This window comes from Mustela nivalis, assembly GCF_964662115.1.
Source record: "Mustela nivalis genome assembly, chromosome: 17".
NCBI lineage: Eukaryota > Metazoa > Chordata > Mammalia > Carnivora > Mustelidae > Mustela > Mustela nivalis.
In genome coordinates, this window is record NC_139036.1 from 50,071,601 (window position 1) to 50,098,763 (window position 27,163).

Here is a 27,163-nt window from a genome sequence, read left to right on the forward strand (position 1 = left end):
AACTTGTAGCGAAGTAGGGTACACTGCATTTTTGCTGAAGTTGAGCTGTTTATGTCCTAAAATGTGAATGCCTCTTTTGCAGCTCATTGCTTATCACAGTTTTGGTTTGAACAAGGTGCTAGTGAGCATTCCAGTTAGCTTTCTAAAGAGAAGAATTTTGCCTGCTTACTCTGGCCTTCCTTGCGTAACTCTGGCTGGTCTTGGGTTACATGACTTGTAGTTACAAGGAGATCATGTGTGATGCGTGACTGTTCAGCACATATTGCTCTAAACATAACTCACTGCATTTTCTCTAGTGATAATTTGGAACTTTGGAAAATATTTTAAGGGCAGTGTATTTTAAATATTTGTGGGCTTATTATCAACTATTACATTTACTCAAAATAAACAGGGCAGGTGCTTTTTCTTAAGATATTCTTCTTCACAAAGAAAAACATGCAAGAAGCAGGCCCCATAGTAGAAACAATAATGAATTTTAATAGAGTATATGTAATAAATTCAACATTTTGTTCAATAGAACAATAATAGATAATTGGAGATAATAAGATTTTAGTATATTTTTTCATCATCTCAGGGTAAGTGATCGTAGGTAAATAGTTTCGTTTATTAGTCGTGAGGTTTTCTAAAAGTATGGAAATGATGTGCCAACAAATTTAATTTCAAAATACATTTTTTGGTTGTACTGTATTATATACATTATTATTTTACACAGATATACCTTTCTAAGTTTTTAGAGCTTTTAGATCATTGTCCATTTCTGGGCACAGATTTTAGGCTGTGCTCAGTTACAGTTTTAATCTGCTTTGATAAATGTGTAATATAATAAGTTATATGGGAGAGAAAAAGCGTGCAATTTTAATTTTTTAAAAAAGTAAAATTTCACCATAATTGTATTCTCATGATGTGAATCCAAAGTTTATTTCTCTTTATATTCAGTGTATGAATGAGAATTAATTTAAGAACAAAGAGCTTCTTGGACATCAACACAAACTTCCCTGTTAACTAATTTTAAGGATTATAAATAATTCATCTTTTCAAGTGTTTCCCCACCCCCCTTTAAAGCTACTGTGGTATACCACAATTAAAACTTTTTGTAAAAGAACTTAAAGAGAAGAATCTGGATTAATTTTTAAAATATTCTTTTGATGTGTGGGTTTTTTTTTTTTTTTTTTTTGAAATCTAGTTACTGTGTGAATATATTGTGAAGGCACCTCGTAGCCCTAAGCAGCTATAATATAAACAGTCATTACTTAGAATTGAGAACTCTAGCTCAGCTGTAACTTAAACCTTTCCTTTGAGGGCAATGCAGCACTACCAGAAAAGCACACAGAACTCTCATTACTCTGAATGACATATATTTTGTCCTGTTTTCTGTCTTTTCTCTCCTTCTTTCTTCTCACTTCCCTCTCTTCTTCCTTCCTTTTCTCTGCTGTTCCTTCCTTCCCGCTTTCCTTCCCCCGCTTCTTCTCTTTTGTCTTTTGTCTTTCAGGAAGCTCATTCCAAAAAATCTGCTGTGTCTTTGGATGACAGCGACATCGAAGCTCGCCTTAATAGTTGGAATCTTGGGGTAAAAAAAAAAAAAGTACTTTATGTATGTATATCGATGTAGGAGAATTGTATTATATTTGGAAAACATCTGAACTGATTCTGTTTAGTGACTATTATTGGATGTCAGCCTCAGTACTGCAGTAATACTGTGGGAGAAGGACTTTGAGGACGGGAAAGAGAAAGAATGTTCCAAAGAAGCATAAAGCAGTCCCTGCCCTCAACAAGCTGATTTTCTTATTGGTTAAATAGGAGATACACACATACCTAGTAAATAATAATTGAAGATAGTGTATGGTAAAATATCAAAATGAGTTAGAAAGTAGAATACTAAAGTGGAGGGAAGGGGAGGGAGGACTTGGAGAAGCAAGGTTATTACGGTTAAAAAAATTAGGAGACATCCTGGATGAGCTGACATCGTGGGCAGCTGTTTTTGGTGCAAAGACCGAGAGGGGCCTGGATGTTTCTAGACAGGCGTGGAAGTGCAGAGCTAGGAAGAGAGAGGTCTGAAGAAATGTGGGTGGTGTAAGTCAGCTGTCATGACTGGATCTTTGGGACTTAGGTAGTGGGTGAGGGGCAACATTGATCGGGTGGATTGTATTGGAGCTTTGAATGCTAAATTGAGTGGTTTAGCTTTTACATTTTAGGCAATAGTGAGCCCTGGAGGTTTATTTTTTCCTTCCATGGTCCACTTTGCCTGATGCCATTTAAAAGCTTTGAGGAAATGAAAAGGGGGTTAGAACAATTTTTATCGCTTTTTTTTTTTCAAAGATTTTCTTTATTTATTTGACAGAGACAGATCACAAGGCAGGCAGAGAGAGAGGGGGAAGCAGGCTCCCTGCTGAGCAGAGAGCCCGATGCGGGGCTCGATCCCAGGACTTGAGATCATGACCTGAGCTGAAGGCAGAGGCTTTCACCCACTGAGCCACCTAGTCGCCCCACACTTTGTTATTAATAAATTGTAATTTGAAAATTTGAAAAATATAGAAAATTAGAGAAATAAAGTATGTTTGAAAATCTTAACACTGAGAGATGGTTTAGCCTTTTGCTATATATTTTCTCCCCTCCTTTTTTTCCTGTGTATATTTATAAAATTAAAATTAAAACAAAATTGGGGTCACATTACAAATACCATTTTGCACTGTTTAAATTTGCTCTAAGTTTATAATAGTTCTATAAATATGATTAACCATAGCACTGATTTTTCTTTTGGATGGGTATTCCATAACTTATTTAAGCATTCTGCTATTTTTGGACATTTCGGTTGCTCCCAGTTTATGGCTAATGCAAGTAACACTCATTAAGAATCTTTGTGTACAGGGGCACCTGGGTGGCTCTGTGGGTTAAAGCCTCTGCCTTTGGCTCAGGTCATGATCCCAGGGTCCTGGGATCAAGCCCTGCATTGGGCTCTCTGCTCAGCAGGGAGCCTGCTTCCCCGTCTCTCTCTGCCTACCTCTCTGCCTACTTGTGATCTCTCTCTGTTAAATAAATAAATAAAATCTTAAAAAAAAAAAAAAAGAATCTTTGTGTACATATTTGGTTGCTTTCTCAGGTTATATCCCTTCCTGGTACATTGCCCCCAGAAGGCATATACCAATTTATTCTCCAACCAGCAGTATGTGGGATTGTCTTTTTTCCTTTCCTTTTCTTTTCTTTTTTTTTTTTTTAACCTCTTCACTGACAGTAGGGATTGTTATTTTAAAAAACCTAAAACCCTTTCTTCTAATAATGGTTTTTAATGAAAGCAGTGCTTTGGGAAAATTGACTTGGTGGCATTTTGAAGGTTATGGTGGATGCAAGTAGGAATTGGAGAAAGGGAGCCAATCGTCTTTTCAGTGTTTGTGGTAAGCTGCACGTTAGTGTGATTTCTGTGAAGATGGAAAGTGTTGAAAGAAAAGACATTTCAAAGAGAGTAAAGGATGCTAGTGACTGATTGGTGAGCTGACCGGAAGGGCACCTAAAGGTTTACTTCTAGGAAATGGGAACATTGGCTCAGTTAACTGTCAGGTGGGGGAAATCATTTGAAGAGTTACAAGTTTCCTTTTAGACGGGTGGAGTTTGAAGAGATGGTCGGTCCCATTGGGGAGGTCAAGGTTTGGAGGTTCAAGAGACTCGAGGGCTGGAATCCTACTTCGTAGTCGCACTGCTCGAGGTGGTGGCTACACCCAGAGGCTGGACAGCTGGTCTTCAGGGGGCAGAAAAGAGATAGCTGACTTGGTAAGGGGCATGATTAGAAGGTAGGGAATGGATCAGAAATTAAAGCAATATGAATCTCCTAGCCATTTTGGGAGCATGTTAGTGAAAGAGAAGAGAGAGAATTAATAACAAGAGGGGAATAGTAAGTTAAAAGAAACACTGTTATGTTTGAAGGTGGAGGGGAAGCGGCCACTGGAGGGAAGGCCCAAGTTACCATTGTGGAAGAGCACAGGAAAAACCCCAGAAAGACAATTTGTTTTGATATTTGCCAGAAAGCAGTATCAAAGTGGAAAGTGAAATTCTGGGCTATCCTTTTAAACTTGCCTTTGCCCTTAGCTATTCGAAACTTCTGATGCTTATTTCTTAGCACACACAGTACTTTGTCCAATTATTTAACTGTTCAGAGGATTAAATTTTTCATTTATAAAATAAAATTAAAACAAAAGATGTAAAATATTTTGAGGTAATACCTTAAAACTAGGTCTGCCTGGGTTTGGTTTCACACTTTTTTTAAAATTTATTTTTTATTGAATTTCGGCATAACAGTATTCATTATTTTTTCACCACACCCAGTGCTCCATGCAATCCGTGCCCTCTGTAATACCCACCACCTGGTACCCCGACCTCCCACCCCCCCTGCCACTTCACACCCCTCAGATTGTATTGTCCAAAGAGTTCACTAACTGTAAAATATGAAAGTGTTGCATTTTTATATATTTATAATATCTATACATTAATCAGGCTGAACTATATCTTTTGATCACAATAGAATAATTTAAGAATCCAGTGTATTAAAAAGGTTAGATTTTGCTTTGATTTTAGTTTGGTGTGAGAATGTGTGATGGACTTTTTTTCTTCCTGTGAATGATTGGTTAATAGTAGTTAATTTTAGTGCTTTGCATTAAGGGTGCATTTTTTATATTGCTGGCATGCCTTTCATACACACCTTCGTTCTGATGCAGTAGATGTTCCAGAATAATTTTCTAGATTTTGTTAAACATACATTTTTTCCATCAAATATATTCTTTCTTTCTTCAGAAGTGTGTCAGTATTTTTTTTTTTTTAGGAATTCTTAATTCTAAGTAGAAATTAACTTATTAAACCTAGCAATTTAATTTTCTTCCTCTTTTTTTTCCTTCCTCTCTGAGCATTTTAACCTTTAGTTTTGGGGAGGCTTTCTTACTCTGCCAATATAATTTATGTGTATTTCATGCTTTACTATCTTTTTTTTTTTCCTTTTTCCTTTTTCTTTTTCTGAAGCCCTGGCTGGGGGCTGGGAGGAGGACTTTCCAGGGCCTTCCATGCTGGTTCCTAGTCACCTGCCCACTCCCCGTGTGGGTTCACATGCTGATCGCAAAGCCTCACTCCCACCAGAAGCAAAGGAAGAGTGAGGACTCTGTGCCGTAGCCCCAGAGCAGGGTCTGGGAGGAGTGTGGGATTAGTGCAGGGCTAGCTCTCAAGATAGGCAGTGGGAGCTGGGCAAGGTCAGCAGGAGTGAGTGTCCCCAGATCCCACAGGTAGTTCCAGGGGTGGACAGCACTCTAGAGGCAGGCAGACCCACCTGGAGGCTAGGGGCCATCTGGGAGGAGTGAACCTGCCCATCAAGGGCTAGGGGTGCCTATAAACAGTTAGCAAGTGGCAATATGCCTTTACTCTCCCGTTGGAAGCCTGGCTGGTCTGCTCACTGGAGCCTTCCTCCCTGGAGCCTGTTGGGAACTATCCTAACTAGGCACCTGGGCAGCTGTCCTGCTGGTCTAGTAAACAAAAGAGGAAGAGGAAGACAAAGAGTAAGTGGAGATGAGTGGTTCCAACCGATGAGTTGCCCAGCTTTCTGACCCACAGAACTGTGAGCTCAATAAAATGGGTGTAGTTTGAAGCTGTGAAGCTTTGGGGTAATTTGTAGCGTAGCAGAGAGCTGTTTGTTGGGTACAGAATACTGCCCGACTGTTTCTGAGGTGACTGCTGGGTTTTCTCCTCCTCAGCCAAGGGCCAGCTCTTATTTCTCTACTTTCTCTTCAATCCTTGGGATTGTTAGTGAATTTTTTTTTTTTTTTTTTTTTTTTTACTTAAAAATATTTGGCCATTCTTGAGAGTGGTTGGTGACATTGCTTTGTGTGGTTTTTGTATGTATTTTCCTGGTGACTAAGACAGTTAGGTGACCTTTCAGAAGTTGTTGGCAGTTTAGATGGCCTCTCGCAGGGTGAAGTGCCTACTTGTGCCTTGGCCAGGTTTCCTGTTGGGTTGTTTGCTTTTTTCGTACTGATATGTCACAGTTTTGTCTCTATTTTGGGTAAGAGTCCTTTTGGAGTATTATAAATATTTTCTCTTACTTTGTTGCTTTCCTTCAATGTCTTACTGGTATCTTTGATGAACAGAAAATGGATATTTTAATGCCGTTCATTTTCTTATCTTTTCACTATGTGATTAGTATTGTTTTGTGTTCTATTTAAGATCTTTGACCATCTTAAGGTCCTGAAGATATTCTTCTATGTTGTCTTCTAGCAGCCCTGTTGTTTTACTTTATTGTGTTGTATTTGTTTATTTTTTAAAGTTTTTATTTATTTGAGAGAGATAGAGAGAGAGAGAGAACAAGCAGGGGGGAGAGGGAAAAGCAGGCTCCCTTTCCGCAGGGAACCCAATGTGGGGCTTAGCCCAGGACCCTGAGATCATGACCTGAACTGAAGATAGACGCTTAACCGACTCAGCCACTCAGGTGCCTCACTTTTTCTGTTTAGATTACATCATCTGGAGGTGATTTCTGTATATGAGATAGAGTGTTAAGATTTATTTTTGTCATATATATATATAATCTATCTCTAGGTGACACTCACATTTATTGAGAAGACTATTCCTGATGTACCACAGTTTTATTTGTCTCATAAATCATGTAATAGTACGTGTCTGTTTCCATTCTGTTCCTTTGGCTTTTCCGTGTGCCAAGGGACTGTGCCGTTATATATCTGTATTTAATTTGTGCTCAATATGTGTGTTGAAATGTGAGTAGACCAATGAATGAACTTCCATTTGTAGTATTATTTCTGAGGAAAAGCGTTTTTCAAGTTCTAAAATGCTGACTTAAGAAACATTATTTTGGGGGCATCTGGGAGGCTCAGTGGGTTAAGCCTCTGCCTTCGGCTTGGGTCATGATCTCAGGGTCCTGGGATCGAGCCCTGCATCAGGCTCTCTGCTCAGTGGGAGGACTGCTTGCCCCTCTCTCTCTGCCTGCCTCTCTGCCTACTTGTGATCTCTCTCTGATTTATTTATGTAATAAATAAATAAAGTCTTTAAAAAAAAAGAAATATTATTTTGGAGCATAATTAGTTTGACATTGAGAACTGAATTTATTTTATGCTATCGGGAGAATTTTGGCAGTTCTGACTGATGCCGTGACTTAAAAACATTTATTTTAGTTGTGGTGCTAGTAATATATTGCTTGATAATGCCCTTTCCTATAAGGCAGCTAAAATATTAGATAAAATGTCTTTCTGTTTTTCTGGAATCATAGACCCTCTCTAATTGGTCAACATTAGTCTATAAGGGATATTTGATCAGTTTGACCAAAATCCTGAATAATCCAAAGAAATAATCTGACAGAACCCCTTGTAACCAGTTTGGCTAAAATACTAACCAAAATAAAATGTTAAAAGCCAATTTTCATTAGAAAGCATTCAGGTATTTGTGTTTGTGTCTAGTTTAAACTATTATGTATTTTATTACTGTGATTTTGTTTGCTCTTTAAACAAGAAGTGTTTGGTCATGTGAATCTTTCTTGCTATTGGAACTTAATTTTTTTTGGCTTTGTTTTCTGTATAATATTTTGTTAGACTTTAATGTTTTCCATAAATCCTTTTTATCTTCCATTTTGGACATTCTTTATTGTGGTCTTCTTTCTTGAGGTATTATGAGAGAACAAGAAATTTTCCAAAAGAGCATGAAAAAAGTAAATGCTAAGACTGTTTATAGATTGCTTCAAGTCCATTTGCTGGTGGATTACAAAGTGGGAACATTTAACTTCAAAGCACATCTGGCTGCTGTTATAAAAATCAGAAAATAGATTGCTTATTTCCCCCAAGTAGACACAAGAACATGCTTTACTATAGATAATTCTCATTACATATTGAAAGTGGTTACGAGACAAACTCAGTGTACTGTAAATGAACAACAGAAGATTTATACTTGTTTACAGTGTTCATTGTTGCTCTTAAATATTATAATAGACTTTTTCATTTTCTTTCTTTTTTTTGGTCAACTTGAGAAAGAAAATTTATGATAACAGAATGAGTCTTTAACTTCTGTATTTAATGGCTTTTAAAGATGCAGAGGATGAAACAGGAGTCACTTCTGCATAGTTGAAAGGCTACATTGTAATTAGCTAAACCAATATTTTGTGCTCTGCTTGTAAATGTGGAGCTGTGTCAAAATAAGTCACAGATGGTTTTCTTGGCTTTTGGTTTTAAATTTTAAGCTTAATTAGAGCCTGAGCATCTTTGAGAATTCCGTTTCCCCCTTCCTTTATTTTTCCCCTTCTATTTAATTCTGCTTCATGAATTAGGGTTTTATGTATTTGCAGGTTTGGGTGTGTTTTTGAAGAACTTACTTTCTTGGCTGGTTTTCTCCATTCCAAAAATAGAGAATGGTTACTTACTTTTCATATATATACCTTCAGACAATAAATATTTATTGAGTGTACTTTGCTGCCTGCTGGAAATTTGCTGCCTCTGTTTTTCAAAAAGCTGTGTGTATATATAGTACAGTGTTATTTACTAAAGAATGTGCCTCTTTCTCTGGTACGGTATTTAAGTGGGTTTTATTATTATCTCTACTTAATAAATGCTTCCCAAAATGAATGTATTAATTCATATACCCACCAGTGGTGCACCATCTGGAACACTTTTATTGTCAAATTTTTAATGTGTACCAATCTGGGGGCTATAAAATGCCATCTCGCTCTGGAATTACTTTACATTTACCTATTTCTGAAAACATTGCACATATATTCTACGTGTATTAGTCATTCAGATTTCTTTGTCAGTAAAATGTGTCTCATGTTTTTCACATTTAAAAAAACTGTATTGTTATTTCTTTTATTAAATTTTAAAGACCTTCTTTACACATTTTGGAGACTGATCATTTGTGCAAACATCTCCCAGTTTATGGCTTATCTTTTCATTTTACTCATGATATCGTTTTTGGAGAGAAGTTCTTACTTAGTCAAATATTTTAATTTCCTTTTTGTTTATGCATTTTGTTATGTTTTGTTTTGGTTCTTGCTTAAGAAATCTTTTCTACTTTGAGGCTATAAATTCAGGGAGAGGGAGAGAGAATCTTAAGCAGGCTCATGTCCAGCATGGAGCTCCAGAAGGGGCTTGATCTCATAAGCCTGAGACCATGATCTCAGTTGAAATCAGGAGTTGGACTCTTAACTGAATGAGCCACTCAGGCACCTCAAGTCATTCTTTGAAGTTGTCTTCTGAAAGGTTTTATGGCTCTGCTTTTAATTGTAAAGTATTTTTTCTTAAGATTTTATTTGTTTGTCAGAGAGAGAGGGCACAAGCAGAGGAAACAGCAGGCAGAGTGAGAGAGAGGCAGGCTCCCCACTGAGCATGGAGCCCGATGTGGGACTCGATTCCAGGACCCTGGGATCATGACCTGAGCTGAAGGCAGACACTTAATTGACTGAGTCACCCAGGTGTCCCTAATTATAAGTATTTAATCCATTGGAAATTTATCATATGTGGTACAAGAAGGAATCAGATCTCACTCTTTTCCACTTATTGAACACAGCTTTATTTTCTCAACAATTCACAAAGCTAGATTTTTCATGAGTCATGTTGTCATATTTATTTGAATTTCCAGTACTCTCTAGTTGATTCCATTGACTTATCTTCATGACTGTAGTTTTATTATATCTTAGTAAGTCACTTCACCTTGCTTGTTTTCTTCAGGCATGTCTTGGCTATTCTTGTCTATTTATTTATATACATCTTATAATGAGCTTATTAAGTTTTACCAAAGCCCTATTGTGATTTTGGTTTGGAAAAATTTAGTCACTAGATCAAGCTAAGGAGAATGTCATTTTTATAATATTGAGACTGTCCAAACACATGGTTTCACTATTTATTTCATTATTAGTATTTTTCAAAAAATCTGAATTATTTTCTGCACAAAGAGCTTATGTATATTTTCTTAGATTTGCTTTTAGGAATTATATGCTGTTTTGTGATTACAAATGATGTCTCTATAAAATTATTTTCTTTTCCTCAGTGACTTTTGCTAATTTACAGAGATGCAGCTGACTTTTATGTATCAGTTTGGCATCTCACAACTTCACCGAGCTCTTACTTGGTCAGCTCCTGTTCAATGTCTTTCTGTTTTCTGTCTTTATTTGTAGTGTTCTTTACGAACTTCCTGAGATTATTTAGAAGTTATACTTGAATACATATTGTCCTGGTGGTGGAACAGAAACATTGTCAAACGTTGACCTGCAGGAAAGTGGTCTGCGTCAAGTGGGTTGCATAAAAAACCCTAATGAATGAAAGTCCTGACACAGGGGAGGCCAAAGGAGGCCCATATTACTGTTTTCTTCTATTTCATGGCTTTGAAAAAAAGTAATTCCTACTACTGACAGGTTTTGATTTTGATTTTCTGTTTTTTATAGGAAGTTTTTATGGATGTTGGATTCTTTTTGTTGTTGTTCACGATTACTGATCTTAGATGTTTTTGAACAAGAGGTAGCCAGTGGCTGTATAGGATGGATGGCTTGGGTAACTTACTTTATTTCTTGGTTTAGGAAAGCCTTCTTCTCCGGCTCCACTGAAATTCACTTTCTTTAATAAGTTCTGCCTCTTGTGGTTGTCATTTTGACCCGTCATCCTCTGCTTCTTTGCTTCCGTCTTGTTTCTCCAGTGTTCTTTTTCTTCAGTTCCTTCTTTCTTTCCCTCCATCATGGACAAACTTCTTTCCAGGGAGCCTCTCTCTATTGCATAAGTGGTTCCTTCCTAAGAACCTTCTCTGGTTCTTTACACTTTTTCACACCCTTCTTTTGATTCTTCTGGCTCCAGCACTCTGATCCATCAGGTTTTTTGGTGCGACCCACGAAAGGTAGACCACTCTCCTTTTACAGGTCAATATTTGATGACATTTATATTCCAACACCACTAGGACCCTGAGGCACTTCCCTTTTTATTCCATGCTGTCACTCTGGTTTGGCTCAGGATCTAATTCTGCTGATCTGTTATCTTTCTTTGGTCACTTACATGTAAATCGAGGGTTTTAGTAATGTCTTCTTGTTATGTTGTAGACATCAGTGATGGGTTTTTTAACGTGCTTTCTTTGTTGATCTGTATGGGTTTCTGGAAGATGGGGAGAGAAATTTAAGTTCAGACGGTTGCCATTACTTTGTAGTAATCGGTCTTCAGGCAAAAGAAAATTGTTTTGTAAATTAATCCTTATCTAGATGCTAAAATATAGTTACTCTTCAGATCTTATCTGTTGCTATAGAGGCTTTTCTGTTTTTTAAACATGAATAATCAGTTCTATTTTTAATTTCATTGCTGCTGTATTCTTTGATTAATTGGTCCGTGCATCCTTATCTTTATTATGAACTTGGGTATGGGTAGTTTATTTCTTTGATTATAAACCTATAATAAGTCATTTGAGGAGCTTTTTGAAAACATAGATTTTGGAAGAGTAGATTCTGATAATATATGTTTGACAAAATTTGTCATTTGATGCCAGTGGTGTACTTCAGGGTAAAAACCATTCTAGGTTGAAGTCATGGTTACTGTTGTATTTATATTCTTGTACATTTTGAGGTTATCTCTGTTGTAAATTGTAACTTTAAGATGTCAGGAAATTAGAATTCCATGATAATGATTTTTTTAAAAGATCTCATTTATTTATCTGTCGCAGAGAGAGAGAGAGAGAGAGAGAGCACAAGCAGGGGAGGCAGCCAGCAGAGGGAGAAGCAGGCTCCCCGCTGAGCAGGGAGACTGATGTGGGACTCGATCCTAGGACCCTGGGATCATGACCTGAGCTGAATGCAGATGCTTAACTGACTGAGCCATCCAGGCATCCCTTTGATAATGACTTTTAATTATCACTTCACTTGTGAACAAAATAGTTGGGGTAATAATCGGTGTTTCTAGTTTATCATACAGTATATTCATTCAATAAATACTTCCTTGAAAGGCTACTACAGATTAGGTATTGTGCTAGTTACCAAGAATACAAAACTGAGACATGATTATCTTTGCACTTGTTGTGCATAAAGACTGATAAACACTTAGAATGTGCAGTGAGAGACACATAGGATACTTGAGGAGCTCGGTTAGAGGGAGGGATCAGGTCCATCAGGTCCTCCTTCTTACCCTCCTTCCATCCTTTCTTCTTAATGCATTTTTATTGGCACCCATCACCTGCCTGGCCCTTTGGTGGATGCTAGGGATAGATGGGTTGTGACAGTCATAGTTTGTTTTCAGAGTTTGCACTCTTTTACAGAAGACAGATGTTTGATTGTAGAAGGGTACTCTCTGAGTAGGAGGAACTTAATTAAATTTCTTGGGGAAGAGTCTTGAGTAAGTGAACCATAGGATGAAGTTGGGAGAATGAGTTCATAGGTTGCAAAGACTCAGATTTGAGAGAGAAGGTAGTGCTTTTCAAGGTAAGGCAAGTCGTTTAGTGTCCGTGGAATACAGGGTGTACTGAGGGGGTACATGAGCCTGAAAGGCAGATACAGGAGGAGTCCCAAAGGAATTCTCTACTCTGGTAAATATTCTGGAGGTGAATGTCAGGATTCATGCTCTGAACCTGCCTGGCTGTATAGTAATGAAATGGAGACCTTAAAGCTGATTAGGTAGGGGTTAGAGGGGCACAGAGTGGTGCCTAGAGGTGGAGAGGCACAGGAAGACTACCATACTTCAGTAATGTAAGTCAGCCAGGGTTCTGGGGGTATAAAACGTGTTGGGAGGAGTAGTGGAAACGAAGCTGGGTGGTTAGGCTGTAAGAGGGTCATGAAGGTGCATTTCTGTCTGTAAAGGAGTCTAGGTTTTATTTTTATTTGTTAGTGGGCTACCAAAAGCATATCATACGATACCCATCCTATAACACAAACTAAATATTAAGATACATAGAAAACATTTTGTATAGCAGCTTAATTCTATATTTTATCAAATAATAATTAAAATGCAAAAATTAAAACTCAAAAGTATAATTAATAATTAACACAATTATTAATTTCTATCTCAAATTTTCAGATAGAAAATCCTCGATACCTGAGACAGAAGCCAATCCCAGTTTCTCTGGTAGGTGGGAATGTCATTGGCCTTTTCTATGGACAGATTTTTTTTTTTAAGACCTTATTTATTCATTGAAGGAGAGTGAGTGAGAAAGAGAGTGCATGCACAAGTGCGGGGAGGGGCAGAGGGAGAGAGAATCCCAAGCGGACTCCACAATGAGCATGGAGCCCCAGGACCCTGAGATCATGAACCTGGGCTGAAATCAAGAGTCAGGTGCTCAACCCACTGAGCCACCTAGGCGCCCCCTTATGGACAGGTACTTTTAAATAAAGTAATTGTTAGGTCATTTACGGAAAAGAACAAAAGTCTACATTATGAAGCATAATAGTCTTATGAATCCTATCACTTGCGAGTTAATAAATCGCCTTTTTCTCCTATGTCAGTATTACTTTGGTGTGAACTTCAGGCAATTTAGTTTCCTTTTTGGTTAATGATAAGGCAGGCCAAAAAAGTATTGAATAACTCTTACTCATTCAACAGATGACTCCCAAATTCAGTCTGAGAAAATCCAGCAGTTTCCACGATGATCATCTCTTCTCTCGAATGCATGAGAAGGAGGTAGGATTGAAGTATTTCTGAGTATCAAATAATGAACACAGTTTTTGTATTTTTTATCATATGAGTTTTCAGGTCTGAATAATTATGCGTGGGAGGGAGAGGTTGTCTTTGGTACAAATGTAAAATAATGATGCAGGGTAGGCAAGTCTTGTTTTTCTGGGTTTTGTGTGTGTGTGTGTGTGTGTGTGTGTGTACATCTCCCACTTTCTGCGAGTGCTGAGGGGACTGTCTCCTGACCATCCATTCCTGCGTGTCAGGGCCTGGGGAGAGGACAGGTTTCAGAAGCAGTGTCTTTGACCTCAGGGAATCCCTCCAGCCTGCCTTTATCTCAACCTGATTTTAATGTAACTTTCTAGTTTTGCTATTCTTACTGTTTCTACTATTTAAATTGATCTGCAGAATTAAGCTATGCTATGGTTGATATATAACATAATATACTGTCTTTTTTGGTCATTGGAAAATAGAATTATCCAAGAAGCAGTATTGTTTATTGGTTGAAAGTATAAACTATGGAGTCAAGAATACTTAGATTTAAGTCCTACTTATTTGCTGTGTGAAAACGGGCAGATACTTGCCCTCTCTGACACCCAGTTTCCTTGTCTAATTTGGGAGACACCTGCTTTACAGGATTAGTATGAAGATTTTATGGTCTGTAAGTACCTGTACGCTTCACATATAGTAGACATGAAATGAAGGTTAATTTGCTTTATGATTTTATTTTTAAAATTTCTGTTCTAGGAAATCTGAAAATCATCATTATTTTTATTTTTGCTTATGACACTAGTAAAACACTTTTGGTCATCTGTGTGGTGTGATAGAAGACTGTCAGATTAGGAACCTGAAAAACTATGTCCTTAATTTGTCTTACCATTCTGTAGTCATATTAGCCAGGGAAGTCAAGAATATTAGTTTTTGCTTAAATAGAGGGTAATTATTGATTTCACAGGGTCATTACCAAAATTAATGAGAATAAGGAGTATGTATGGAACTTGTAAATTATAGTTTAAATGTGCAAATATAAAAGATGTTATTGGACTTAATGTTTCTAATAAATTTAATTAAATAATTTTATTTTTCATTATTTTTTTCTTTCATTTTAATGAGGATGCTTCTAAGAATTTCTAAACTTTAATTTCAGTTTGGTGATTTTCAACATGAAAGGGTTTTCTCATCACCCTATTTATAAAATATCACAAAGGACATTGATTTTTTTTTTTTTTTTGCTTAGATATTCCAAACAATAGCGTGAGCATATAATTTGTTTTTTGTTGATAATGGAAGAGGAAAGGCAGTTTTTTCTTTTAACTTTAAATCTGGTGGAATTATTGCTGCTGATCTCAGTACTATTTGTCATGAATTTCGTGGTTCCAGTTTAAGGCATGTGGGGTTTTGTTTCTTGGTGCAATCTTAGTGTTTAAAAAAACTGTTGAAATAAAAAACAACTACATTTTAAAAAGCCTTTGAGGAAAATACTTCTCTATATAGACACATCTTTTGAGCTCTTATTTTGAATTTCTTTCTTTTCTGAATTGTCACTAATTGTTTTTACGAGTCATTCCAAGTCATTCCCAACCACTTTTCTTTTTACTTTTGTTTTGTACTAATTCTTAGTGCTGAGGCTGCTTACCATAGAATAATTAAAATAATTGAAAGGAAGTACTGGCTTTTTGAATCTTTTGGGGGTCTTTGATGAGTTAATATCTTTATTCTTTATGATGACACCTTGGGTCAGGCATGAACATACCAGTGCGACCCACATATGTGTTGAGTGAGAGAAAAAAGCGTTTAAAGCTATCATGTATTACATCAGATATTCATTTTTAAATGTGTGTGGCTTTATTTTTTTCCACACCCTTATGTTTTTGTTTTTCTTTTTGGCATACTACAGGAATATTTTTGGCATCATTGAGAGGTTTGCATGTAAACATCAACTTACTTCATATCTTAAAATATATCCAGTGCATATATTTTGGCTAAAATAGTCCTTTGTGCAATTACATAGTTGTTTTGGACTTTCTTATGAAATTTTTGTTTATCATATTTTTCTCCATACTAAAATATTTAAAGTATATGCTGAGCTACCCCTGTATGAGAATTATCTTAGTTTCATCTTTCTTTTAAAGTGCCATTTATGATTATAAAATAATTTGTGGATTTTTATTGAAGAAATTTTGGAAAATATAGTCATATGTAAAGAAGGAAGTAAAAATCGCCAATAAAACCAACTCCTAGAAATAAAAACACTGGCAAAATATTGTATTGCCTTTTAGTTTTTTCTTTATGTATCCCATAAATCTAAATTCTTCCTTAGAAATTTGAGATGATACAGTATTTTTTTGTATAATTTGAGTAATTTTCATTCTGTTAAATTTTGTTCCTAAGCATCTATTTTTAATGGCTGAAACATATTTCAAATTATGGAAGTATCCCCAGTTAATTTAACTTATCCTTATTGTTGGGAATAGAGATTTTTATGTACTTTCACTAATATAAATAATCCTGGGAAGAAGAGCCTTAATCTCTTTATCTTTAGATGCATCTCTAAATATTTCCTTGGGGTACTGAATTATATCTTAAAACATGATAAAATTGAAATGATGGATTTCTGTAAGTTTAGTATCATTAGCAATTTTACTTCTAGAATAAAAATTAACACTTACAAGCCCATTGAAAATTGTATGTTACTATAAGATACAAGTAAGGAATATACTACGTGCAAAAATGAGAATGAAAATAAAAAGACAAAGATAGGGGCACCTGTCGGTTAAGCATCTGCCTTCGGCTCAGATCATGATCTCAGGGTCCTAGAATTGAGGCCCGCATTGGACTTTCTGGTCATTAGGGAGTCTGCTTCTCCCTTTCACTCTCTCTCTGTGCTCTCTCTCTCTCAAATAATAAATAAAATCTTAAAAAAAAAGACAAAGATAAACAGGAGCCATTTGAAGGCGGAGGAAGTAGCAATTTATATTGCCTTTGTAAATACATAAATACTAATTATATTTTGTAATACAAACATGTATTTGCAGGATAGAATTTTTTAATATTCTCATATTTGAAATAGAAAATACCAGTCATATTGTCTTATTATTTTTGTCTGTTTTCCAGAGATATTTTTCTAACTTGGATTTTTTCCTAAGTTTAAATACATAGTTATATTGTGATATGCATAGTTATCCTTTAGGATAATCTTATGTCTACTTGCTTAAGTCACTTTTATTAAATATTTACTTGTGGATATGATGATATATGGTTTTCTGTTTTGAAGTTTGGTAGAACCTTGCATGTCTGTGTAAGAAAACCCTGGTGTGTCTTTTGCATCTTCTCATCTAAAAATGCTTTTGTTGGGGCACCTGGTTGGCTCAGTGGGTTGAGCCTCTGCCTTTGGCTCAGGTCCATGATCCCAGAGTCCGGGGATGGAGCCCTGTGTTGGGCCCTCTGCTCAGCGGGGAGCCTGCTTCCCTGTCTCTGCCTGCCTCTCTGTCTACTTGTGATCTCTGTCTGTCAGGTAAATAAATAAAATCTTAAAAAAAAAAAATTACAAAAAAATGTTTTTGTTGGGGCACCTGGGTGGCTCAGTGGGTTAAGCCTCTGCCTTCAGCTCGGGTCATGATCTCAGGGTCCTGGGATCAAGTCCCATGTCGGGCTCTCTGCTCGGCAGGGAGCCTGCTTCCCCACCTTTCTCTGCCTGCCTCTCTTCCTACTTGTGATCTCTCTCTGTGTGTCAAATAAATAAATAAAATCTTAAAAAAAAAAATCTTTAAAAATGCTTTTGTTGTTGCTGGGTGGTGTTTTAAAAAATAATGAAGAGCATTGTTTAAAATGAGTTTATTTTATTTTAAAATGAAATATGAAATTAAAGATGTAATCTTCATTTTCTCAATATCTAACCCTCTTCCTTCAGAGGTAATCATAACTAAAAATTTAGTGTATATTCTCTTTAAAATTTTGTAGGAATAGCTTATTTTTCAATACAAATAATATCATAAGCATTGCTTCAGTTTGTTTTTTTAACTTAAATATATAGTCATAATATTTCTATGTAGAAATTGTCTTTATTTCTTTTAAATAGTTACACTGTATTTTACTTTACTGCTATACCAGTATTATAGTAATATAGTTTCTGATTGAGCTATATAAGTTGTGTATTATGCTGTAATAGTGTTTGAGGAACATCCCTGTGTATATCTTTGTGTCTGATTTGCTTCTTTTTTTTGGGGTGGTGGAAGGGAAAGAGGGAGGGAGAGAATCCTCAAGTGGATTTCACAGCAAGCACGAGGCCCCACGCAGGGCTCGATTCCACCACCCTGAGATCATGAGCTGAGCTGAAATAAAAAGTTGGAGGTTTAACTACCCAGGTGTCCCTCGCATACTTATTCTTATATGATCCATTCTGTGAAATGGAATTGCTCGTTCACAGGGTTGCACACTTAAATTTTTTATTGTCATCATCAGATTGCCCTTCAAATAAGATTCTGTGTGTATGGCTGCCAGTATAGGAAGAATGGGAGAGTGATGACTAAGGGATATGAGAATTCTTTTGTGGAGTGCTAAAAATGTGCTGAAATTAGATTGTGAGTGAGGATGGTTGCCTAATTCTCTGATACAGTAAAAGCTGTTGAATTGTTACTTTAAATAGGTGAATATTATGGTGTGGGAATTATGTGTATTTCAACAAAGCTATTATTTTTTTTAAAGATTTTATTTATTTATTTGACAGAGAGAGAGACAGTGAGAGAGGGAACACAAGCAAGGGGAGTGGGAGAGGGAGAAACAGGCTTCCCGCTGAGCAGGAAGCCCTATGTGGGGCTCTATCCTAGGACCCTGGGATCATGAGCTGAGCTGAAGGCAGAGGCTCAACCCACTGAGCCACCCAGCTACGCCCTTCATTAAAGCTATTAAAAAAGATTATGTCTGCTTATATTTGCACCAATAGTGTATGAGAAATGTCTGTTTTTCTCATTTCATCAACATTCAATTCTAAACATTTTTCATTGTTGTTGACATGAAAAATAGTATCTTGTTTTGATATTTACATTTATCAAAATGAGAATGAACATATTTTTTGTCTGTTTTAATTTTACTTTTAGGAGCTGTCCTTTCTTATAGTTTCCCATGTTTTCGTTGAATTGTTTGTCTTCATTGTGATTCCTGAGCAATTTCTTTTTCTTTTCTTTTCTTTTCTTTTTTTTTTTTAAGGGAGTCTCAGATCTCTTCTGATTACACCTCTTGGTATTTCCTGCTCTCTCTCTCTTTTTTTAAAGATTTTATTTCCTCATTTGAGATAGAGCATGATGAACATGAGCACAAGTTGGGGAAGGAGCAGAGGGGGAAGGAGGCTCAATCCCAGGACTAAGCCACCCTTCCTGAGCAATTTCTATGTTAAAGAATTCCGGTCCTGGGGCGCCTGGGTGGCTGAGTCAGTTAAATGACTGCCTTTGGTTCAGGTCATGATCTCAGGGTCCTGGGATTGAATCCTGCATTGGACTCCCTGCTCAGTGGGGAGCCTACTTCTCCCTCTACCCCGCCGCCCCGTTCATGCTGTCTCTCTCTCTCTTTCTCTCTCTCAAGTAAATAAATAAAATCTTAAAAAAAAAAAAAAAAGAATTCCAGTCTGTGTCATATATCTTGCAAGCATTTTTCTCTATGTCTTTGGTTTATTTGTATTGTTTTGTTTAAAGGTTTTATTTGACAGAGAGTGAGAGATCACAAGTAGGCAGAGAGGCAGGCAGAGAGAGAGGGGGACAGTTCTCTGCTGAGCAGAGAGCCTGATGCAGGGCTTGATGGGGAGCTCGATGTGGGGCTCGATCCCAGGACCCTGGGATCATAACCTGAGCTGAAGGCAGAGGCTTTAACCCACTGAGCCATCTAGGCACTCCTGTTTTTTTTTTTTTTTTTTTTTTTAATGCAAGTTTTCTCTTAAAAGCTGGATCTATCAGTCTTTTCTCTATGGCTTCTGGTTTTTGTATCATACCTAGAAAAACACTTTTTGTTCTAAGATTATGAAAAAAATTAACTCATGTTTTTGCCTCTCCTTAAATCTTATTTTTGTATTTAAATTTCAGATCTATTTCAGAGGCTTTTGTCCTGAGTAGTGATGGTAATGTAGGGCTGTCAATTTTAAGGTCTACAATAAAAAATTAGGAGGTTTTAATGTTTAAGTTAAAGAAGGCAGGTAGTATATAGAGAATTGATTGATATGAAATTTTATACATATTACAGAGTTCATCTGTGTCATGAAGCATTCAATGAAGGACTTGATTCTGTTTAAACTTTAGAGAGTCCTGAAATAGTTAATTAGTCTTAAGAAATAAAACTTTAAAAAAATACAACTTTCATTTTAAATTTATAATTGTGTGGTAAATACCATGGATGTTGCATGAGTAATATTTGCAGTATTATTTTATTACAGTTAAAAACTGATAGGTTTTTTTTTTGTGCTTAAAAATATGAATACCCATAAGCTATTTAAAAATGTTCTTTTACAAAAATGTTCTTTTAAATTTCCAATTAATTTTGGGCATTACGGGAAAACATGTTCAGAGACAGTGATCCTTATTTTAACTTTAGCCTATCATTCACAAACTCACTTGAACTTGTTTGCCTTTGTAATTGCGAACACATTTCCTGTGATATCTACATCACAGAGTTCTGTGACAGTGAGCATCATTAAGCAGTGGGTTTTTTCTTTAGTATTCTTAAAAAAGATTTCTCACATAGATTAAGTCATTTGGAAAACCGTTGTCACTGAAAATGAATTAAGAAACAACACAACAAGGGAGATCTGTTTTCAGAGCAACCATCAGTTTTCAGAGAGCAGATGGTAGAAATTGCTCTTTTTGTGAAGTAAAATAGAAAATTTCCTTTGAACATCACCTTCACTTATATTGAACATTGTTACTTATTGTGTAAAAAGGGATGTTGCTTCCTTCTCACATGTGATGCCGATTAGGCATTTTTACCTTTGTGAATCTGCTAATTAAATATAGAATTTAAATAAATACAAGATAGCAAAATTTACACTATTGACCTAATAAATGAAAAAATTGATATTTTCAAACATTTCATATGAATATAAATTCAGATTCACACAGTCTCACAAAATATAATAGTCATACAAAGGAATACCATTGTAAAAAACACCCAGGCAATGAATTAGATCGTTGCTAATATTCCAGAAGCCTGCTGTCTGACCCTTCCCAAACATATTGTTTCCATCTTCTTTCGCAGTAACTACTGGGGCATCTGGGTGGCTCAGGTGGGTAAGTGGCCAACTCTTGATTTCAGCTCAGGACATGCTCTTGGAGTCCTAGGATCGAGTCCTGCATCCAGCTTGGTGCTCAATGAGGAGTCTGCTTAAGGATTCTCTCTCTCCTTCTCCCTATGGCCTTCCCCCTACTCACGTGTGGGCTCTTTCTCTCTAATAAATAAAGAAGTCTTTAAAAAGAGCAGCTACTATCCTGATTTTGATTTTTCTGATGATAATTTACCTCCTTTGTTTTTAAAGTTGATCTTACCACCAATGCCAGCCTCCTTAAAAGTGAAAATATTTTTATTTTAGTAGGTTTTAAATTTCATGTAAATAGTATGAGACTTTATATATTCTTTTTTTTTTTTTTTAAGATTTTACTTATTTATTTGACAGAGATCACAAGTAGGCAGAGAGGTAGGCAGAGAGAGAGGCAGAGAGCCTGATGCAGAGCTTGATCCCAGGACCCTAGGATCATGACCTGAGCTGAAGGCAGAGGCTTTAACCCTCTGAGCCATCCAGGCGCCCCTAGACTTTATATATTCTATCACTTCTTTTGTTCAGTAGTAGATTGGTGAATCTGCCATTATTGTTGCTGTTATGCCATCTAGATTTCTATTAAATTACTTGGCCACTTTTCCTCTCCATTTTATGGATGAGTCTATTCTAATTTTTGGCTTTTACAAACAGTAATTGTATGGACAATCTTGTACATGTGTCCTGACAAATGTGTGAGAGTTTCTCTGGGTAGCAGAGCACTTCTCAAAGTGCTGTCCATGAGCCCGCAAGACTCTTTTATGAGGTCTGTGAGGTCAAAACTTGTAATGATATTTAAATGTTATGTAATGGTATTTAATGTTTTTGTAACAATATTTTGTAATGATACTTAAATGTTATTTATCTTTTTACCATGTTGACGATGGTACAGATGCAATGCTGGGTGAACCTGTATGTTGGCCCAAATCAAGGCAGTGGCACCACATCGTTCTTTTGGTGGTTCTATTCTGCAGGGCCACACGGTCACAGGGGAAAAGAAATGAACAATTTTACTTAGGAATGTTTCTGATGAAACAAGCCATGAAACTCTTTATTTTATTAAATCAGATATGCATTCTTTTTGATCCCGAGCGAAGGAATGGAGCTTTGCAAAGAGAACTTAACGTTGCATACTGAAGGATGAAGGCTGCCCAGAGGAAACACGCTTGTGTGACTCTGTGAGCGAGGAGCTGTTGCTGTTTCTGCAGAAGATTGTTTTTATTTGAAAGAATGACTGACGAACAGTGGTCATTCAGACTTGGATATCTGGCCGACATTCTCTGAAAAACGAACAAAATGAACCTGTCTCATTGTGAGCTTGAGAGCTTTCTAAGACCAAGACTTTTACTAAGACTTTTCTGATGAGAATGAGCATTGATATTAACCAATGTGAAGTTTCAGTATTGTACTACGAAATTTTCCATATTTGGAAATCTACATAACTCATTGAACTGATGTTTTCCAAATGAGTAATCCATGCTGTCCTGACATCACACAGGTTAAAAAGTCCATTCCACGTTCAGGGTAGACCAGCAGAACTTACTGTGACAGAGCATGACAAGTTTCAGATTCCACAGCTCAAGTAACTTTAAAAATCTAATACTTGTGAGAGGCAATCCACAATTATCTGAAAAGGGTGCTGAAATGTCTTTTCCTTTTCAAACTACATATTTATGTAAGGAAGTATTTAAGGAAGAATGAATTCCAGTATTATACATATTCTTTGAGCTAGTAGAGGAGGAGGGAATACTTCTCAATTCATTTTATGAGATAGACCTGACACCAAAACCGGAAGAGAAAAAAATTAAATATCAGTAAAAATAAAAACTTAATAACAAAATTTATTATCAATACACTGAGAAAAGATTTTTAGTTAATAAATGATGCTGGTACAATCTTTCATTTACCTGGAAGAAAGTAAAATTAGATCATCGTCCTTTAAAAACAAAAAGAAACAAAAACAAATTCTGGATGTACTGAACAATCTGTAAAGGCCCAAACAAAAAGCCTCAAGACAACAGAAATCTTGCAAATGAAATAAAACTCTAGGAACCAGAAGATCTTTCCGACCTAAAACTTTTCCAAACCCAGGACATATAAAATAAATGATAGCAGTATTCGATTCAAGTGAAATAAAAGGCTTTGTGTAGTAAAAAAAAAAAAAATAACAACAAACAAGATCAGTAGAAATATAATAGATTTGGGGATAATATTTAGGACAGGCTATGTGTTAACGCGTATTGCACACTAGGAGGTCCTCCTGACCGACAGACAGAAATTTGGATCAAAATTGTGACAGGACATTTTCCAGAACAGATTCTTATAGACTCAGAATGTGTGAAAAGGGGCTAAGAGTAGTTTTCAGGGGAATCCAAGTCAGAGTAGTAAAGAGGTAATCACTCTTTTGGGAGAAAGAGAAATTTACTTTACTTTTATTTTATTTTATATTTCTTATATTTTATTTTATTCTATTTATTTTATTTTATTTTATTTTATTTTTTGCCATAGGGGAAGAGACATTTATTCTGCCCTGTAAGCACCTGAATTTACCTTTACCAGAGGGCAAAATCTAGTAACATGTATCCACCATGGACTCATCCACCTGTCTTCTGAGAATCTATAGCCACCCAAGCCCTGGTGTGTAGGACGCATGTATGAGAATTATTTTGTGGTGGTGTTTGGATTAGAAAAATACTGAAAGTAAGGTGAATTTGCTTTAAGGGAACAAATTTTGTTTCCATTAGGGAATAGGTGGTAATAATGTAAAGGAATGAATAGAATCTACAGCAGGTTTTTTTTTTTTGCTTTTTTTGTTGTTGTTTTTTTTTGTTTTTAAGATTTTATTTATTTGTTTGGCAGACAGAGATCACAAGTGGGCAGAGAGGCAGGCAGAGGGGGCGGGGGGAAACAGGCTCCCCACCGAGCAGAGAGCCTGGATCCCAGGATGCCAGGACCATGACCTGAGCCGAAGGCAGAGGCTTCAACCCACTGAGCCACCCAGGCACCCCTACAGGAGGTGTTTTAAGAGGGATTTCCATGAGATGTGCAGAGAGAAAAGTGAGATGCAGAAAAAATATATTTGTGTAAAACATTCATAATAAAACAATATGTACTGCTGAAGGTATAGTGGTTTAAAGAAGGGAATTTGGTTTAACTCACACTTAACAGCCCAGGGTATGTAGGGAGTGCTTTGCTCTGTGACATCATTGGGGACCCAGGCTCCTGGGGTAGCTCTGCCATCTTCAGTGTGTGACTGCGGTCTCTGGGTCTGAGGGGATGGTTGCTTGCTGGTACCTTCTCTTTTAAGAGTCATCCTTCAGAAAGAAAGAGAGCGCGAAAAGAAAGCCACCTTATTTTAGATATCCAGTCAAAGTTGCCTGCAGCATTTCTGTCCCAGTACTGCCCTCAACCATGGCTAGTCACGTGGTCACTTGCAGCTTCTGGTGGTACAGCCCAGCCCAAATTTGGTGGTGGAGGGGACTCAAAGAAAGGAAAGGAAGACAGATATCTGAGGACACTGGCAGTCTGTGCTACAAAACCCCTTCCTGGTGTATGCCTGTGTATGTTTGTATGTGAGCTGTGAACATGGCAGGAGATATGCAGATGTACTAGGTTGTTCTTAAGGGATACATCATGCGGGTATTAACACTTCAGAAGGACATGGGGAGGAGAGGGAGAGAGTCAAATAAAAAGTGAACACCAAAGAGTGCAGAGAAGCTAAACAAAAATTAAAAAAAAAACTTAGTATAGAATAGGATTGGGATTATGTTTGTATTGCATGTAAATTATGTTTGTGTATGATACATAGCAAAATATAAAAATTAGAAGAAAAATACCCATATGCACTGTGTATGTTTAAATACCACTTCTCTGACTCTAAAGAGTTCTGAGGAGACTCGAAATGACTTCGGAGAATGCCGTCCATCTCTAAGCCCCATGGATAAGGTAGCAAGAGAGAGAGAGCATTGTTCTTTGTGCTGTGTTTAGAAATAAGCACAGTGAGTAACAGTTGGCATTATGGAATACTACAAGTGAACATTTTGAGAGTAGGGTGGTACACTGGAGATGTTAATCAGGAAAAATCTTAATTATCAACACATGATGATATCTATCCCCTGACTAGTATAACAATTCTCTAAAAAATGGTTGTAACAATTAGGCATCTGAGTTAGTACAGTGATGATTATTTTAGAAACAACGTCTTCTGCAATTTGCTGCGGTGATTGTCGAGATGTAGAAAGTGGGAGGAAGCAAACACACTATGCGGTTGTGTGGCTTTGGAAATTGCTGGGCCGTGCACATGGGTGACATCAGCAGTGTTTTTGAGCTTTTCTGTCTTACAGTTGACTTACTGTGTAGTCGCAGTAAATAAAGGCAGCCAATATTTCCAAGTATGACATTTTCTGCTTCATGGAAAACTCGTAGTTTGTCGAGTTTTTCTCTGCATCAGAATAAATTTTTCTCTTTTTGCATATTTTATTCTTTTTGATATGATTGTGGTAGTTGATCAACATTAAAGCTTTGAAATGACATTAAAAGGAGTTCATTGGTATTTTAAAATATGTAGCTGATGCCTGTTTAAATAACTTCAATACATTTTTTCCTTACAAATTCATTAATAGTTATTATGCCATTTTATTTTGGTATTGTATGGATTTCAGTATCAGATGTTAAAGTTTGCACCTGCAAAACTGCTAATCATAAAAATACCGTTCTGAATAAGAAATTTGCTCTTCTGTAAGAGTCAGTGTTGAATGCCTGAGTGAATAGACTGGTAAGTATTCCTTGTTTTCTTTAGAAAAAAAAAAAAAACTAACATTGGGGGGTAGGAAAAGAATAAATGAAACAAGATGGGATCAGGAGGGAGACAAACCATAAGAGACTCTTAATCTTACAAAACAAACTGAGGGTTGCTGGCGGGAGAGGGTAGGGAGAAGGGGGTAGGGTTATGGACATTGGGGAAGGTATGTGCTATGGGGAGTGCTGTGAAGTGTGTAAAACTGGTGATTCACAGACCTGTACCCCTGGGGCTAATAATACATTATATATTAATTTAAAAAATTAAAAAATAAATACAAACAGCATCAACAAACTAACCCTTAATTCAAGGCTCGTGAGTATTTAGTTAAATAAAATGACAATGGTAATTGTCCTAAAACTTAACTAGTTATACTGTAAGTGGGATATTTTTAAACCCAAGGAAATTCTCTAATCCCAAGTGAGTACCTTCATCAGTTTTATTCACTTGGAAAGAATGTCCAACGTCAGAGCTATTCTTTGAAGCACATACTGCAGAGAAAATTAAGCCAAATGGACTTTCTAAATAAAATTTCGTAAGGTCTAAGTACAAATTTTAAGAAATTCTCTTAAAAATAGCCTGGAGGCATGTCCTGTAGAGAGGGAGGCGATCCATTTTCAGATCCTTTGCTTTGGCAGTAGTTGTCCGTGGAATGTCTTGTCACACATGCCTCGTGTTCCCGTGGCATCGTCTCATTCTCTTGTTGGCTGTATGCTTCTTTTTCTAGAAGCGGGTGGTTTAGCCCTGAGGTGGTGGTTCAAGTAATTGATTGGAACTTCCGGTCCTTTTGCGCAGGGACTTGGTCAGAGGAGGTAAAGCTCTCCTCTTTCCACTTACCCCAACTGATTCTTTGAAGATATTTTTGAAGGGGCAAATGTCTTAGACAGGTATGTTGGTTTCAAGCCTAACTCCTTTTACATCAGAGAATCGATAGATGAAAACACGTTGAACAATAGCTGACCTTAGAAATAGCATAAAAGTCCTCAAGTTTCTTATGCATTGCTTTCAGCAGGGCTTCTTTGCCAACTCTCCTTAATGGCTCCGTCTTCTTACCTGACATCAAAAGTTCTATAATTTAGACTCAGTTTTTCATTTGTCTAAATTTTAAAACTTAACTTTAACATATTCATACTTGTGTACTTATATGTCTGCATAAGTATTGTGCACAAAGAATACAAATGGGACTACAAAGTTTAATTATTTTATTCAGCAAATGTGATGAGAAAAGCCCCTAAAACTTATTTTTCAGGTCCAGGAAAGAAGGAAAGAAAGTACAGTGCAAACCAAGTGTGGGCCATGTTGAATACAAAGTGTTACAAGGGATACTGAGGAAGGAAAAGTTGCTGTTTTCTGGGAATCCTGAGGAAGCTTTCATGGAGGGAATGACATTTGAGCCATGAGATGTGAAAAGGCAAAGAAGACATGAAGCAGGAAGCCAGAGTGTGTGTTTAGCTGCAGCTTGTAGACCTCCTGGCTGATGGTACAGGG

The 27,163-nt window shown here is 36.7% G+C and overlaps 1 protein-coding gene across 16 annotated transcripts in view; it reads left to right on the plus strand.

Moving 5' to 3' along the window:
* Nucleotides 1-27,163, plus strand: part of CEP112 (centrosomal protein 112) — a 416,468-nt gene that overhangs the window by 41,618 nt on the left and 347,687 nt on the right. For 12 of the 16 annotated variants that reach the window (XM_082706657.1, XM_082706645.1, XM_082706644.1 and 9 more), the window contains 3 exons: nucleotides 1,490-1,567; nucleotides 12,996-13,043; nucleotides 13,518-13,595. The exons of 1 other annotated variant lie outside the window; for it this stretch is intronic. In XM_082706657.1, coding sequence (XP_082562783.1) covers nucleotides 1,490-1,567; nucleotides 12,996-13,043; nucleotides 13,518-13,595 — 204 coding nt within the window. Of the gene's footprint in view, nucleotides 1-1,489; nucleotides 1,568-12,995; nucleotides 13,044-13,517; nucleotides 13,596-26,542; nucleotides 26,563-27,163 lie in introns of those variants that run through there. 3 more of the 16 variants (XM_082706658.1, XM_082706646.1, XM_082706648.1) reach the window with 2 other exon arrangements.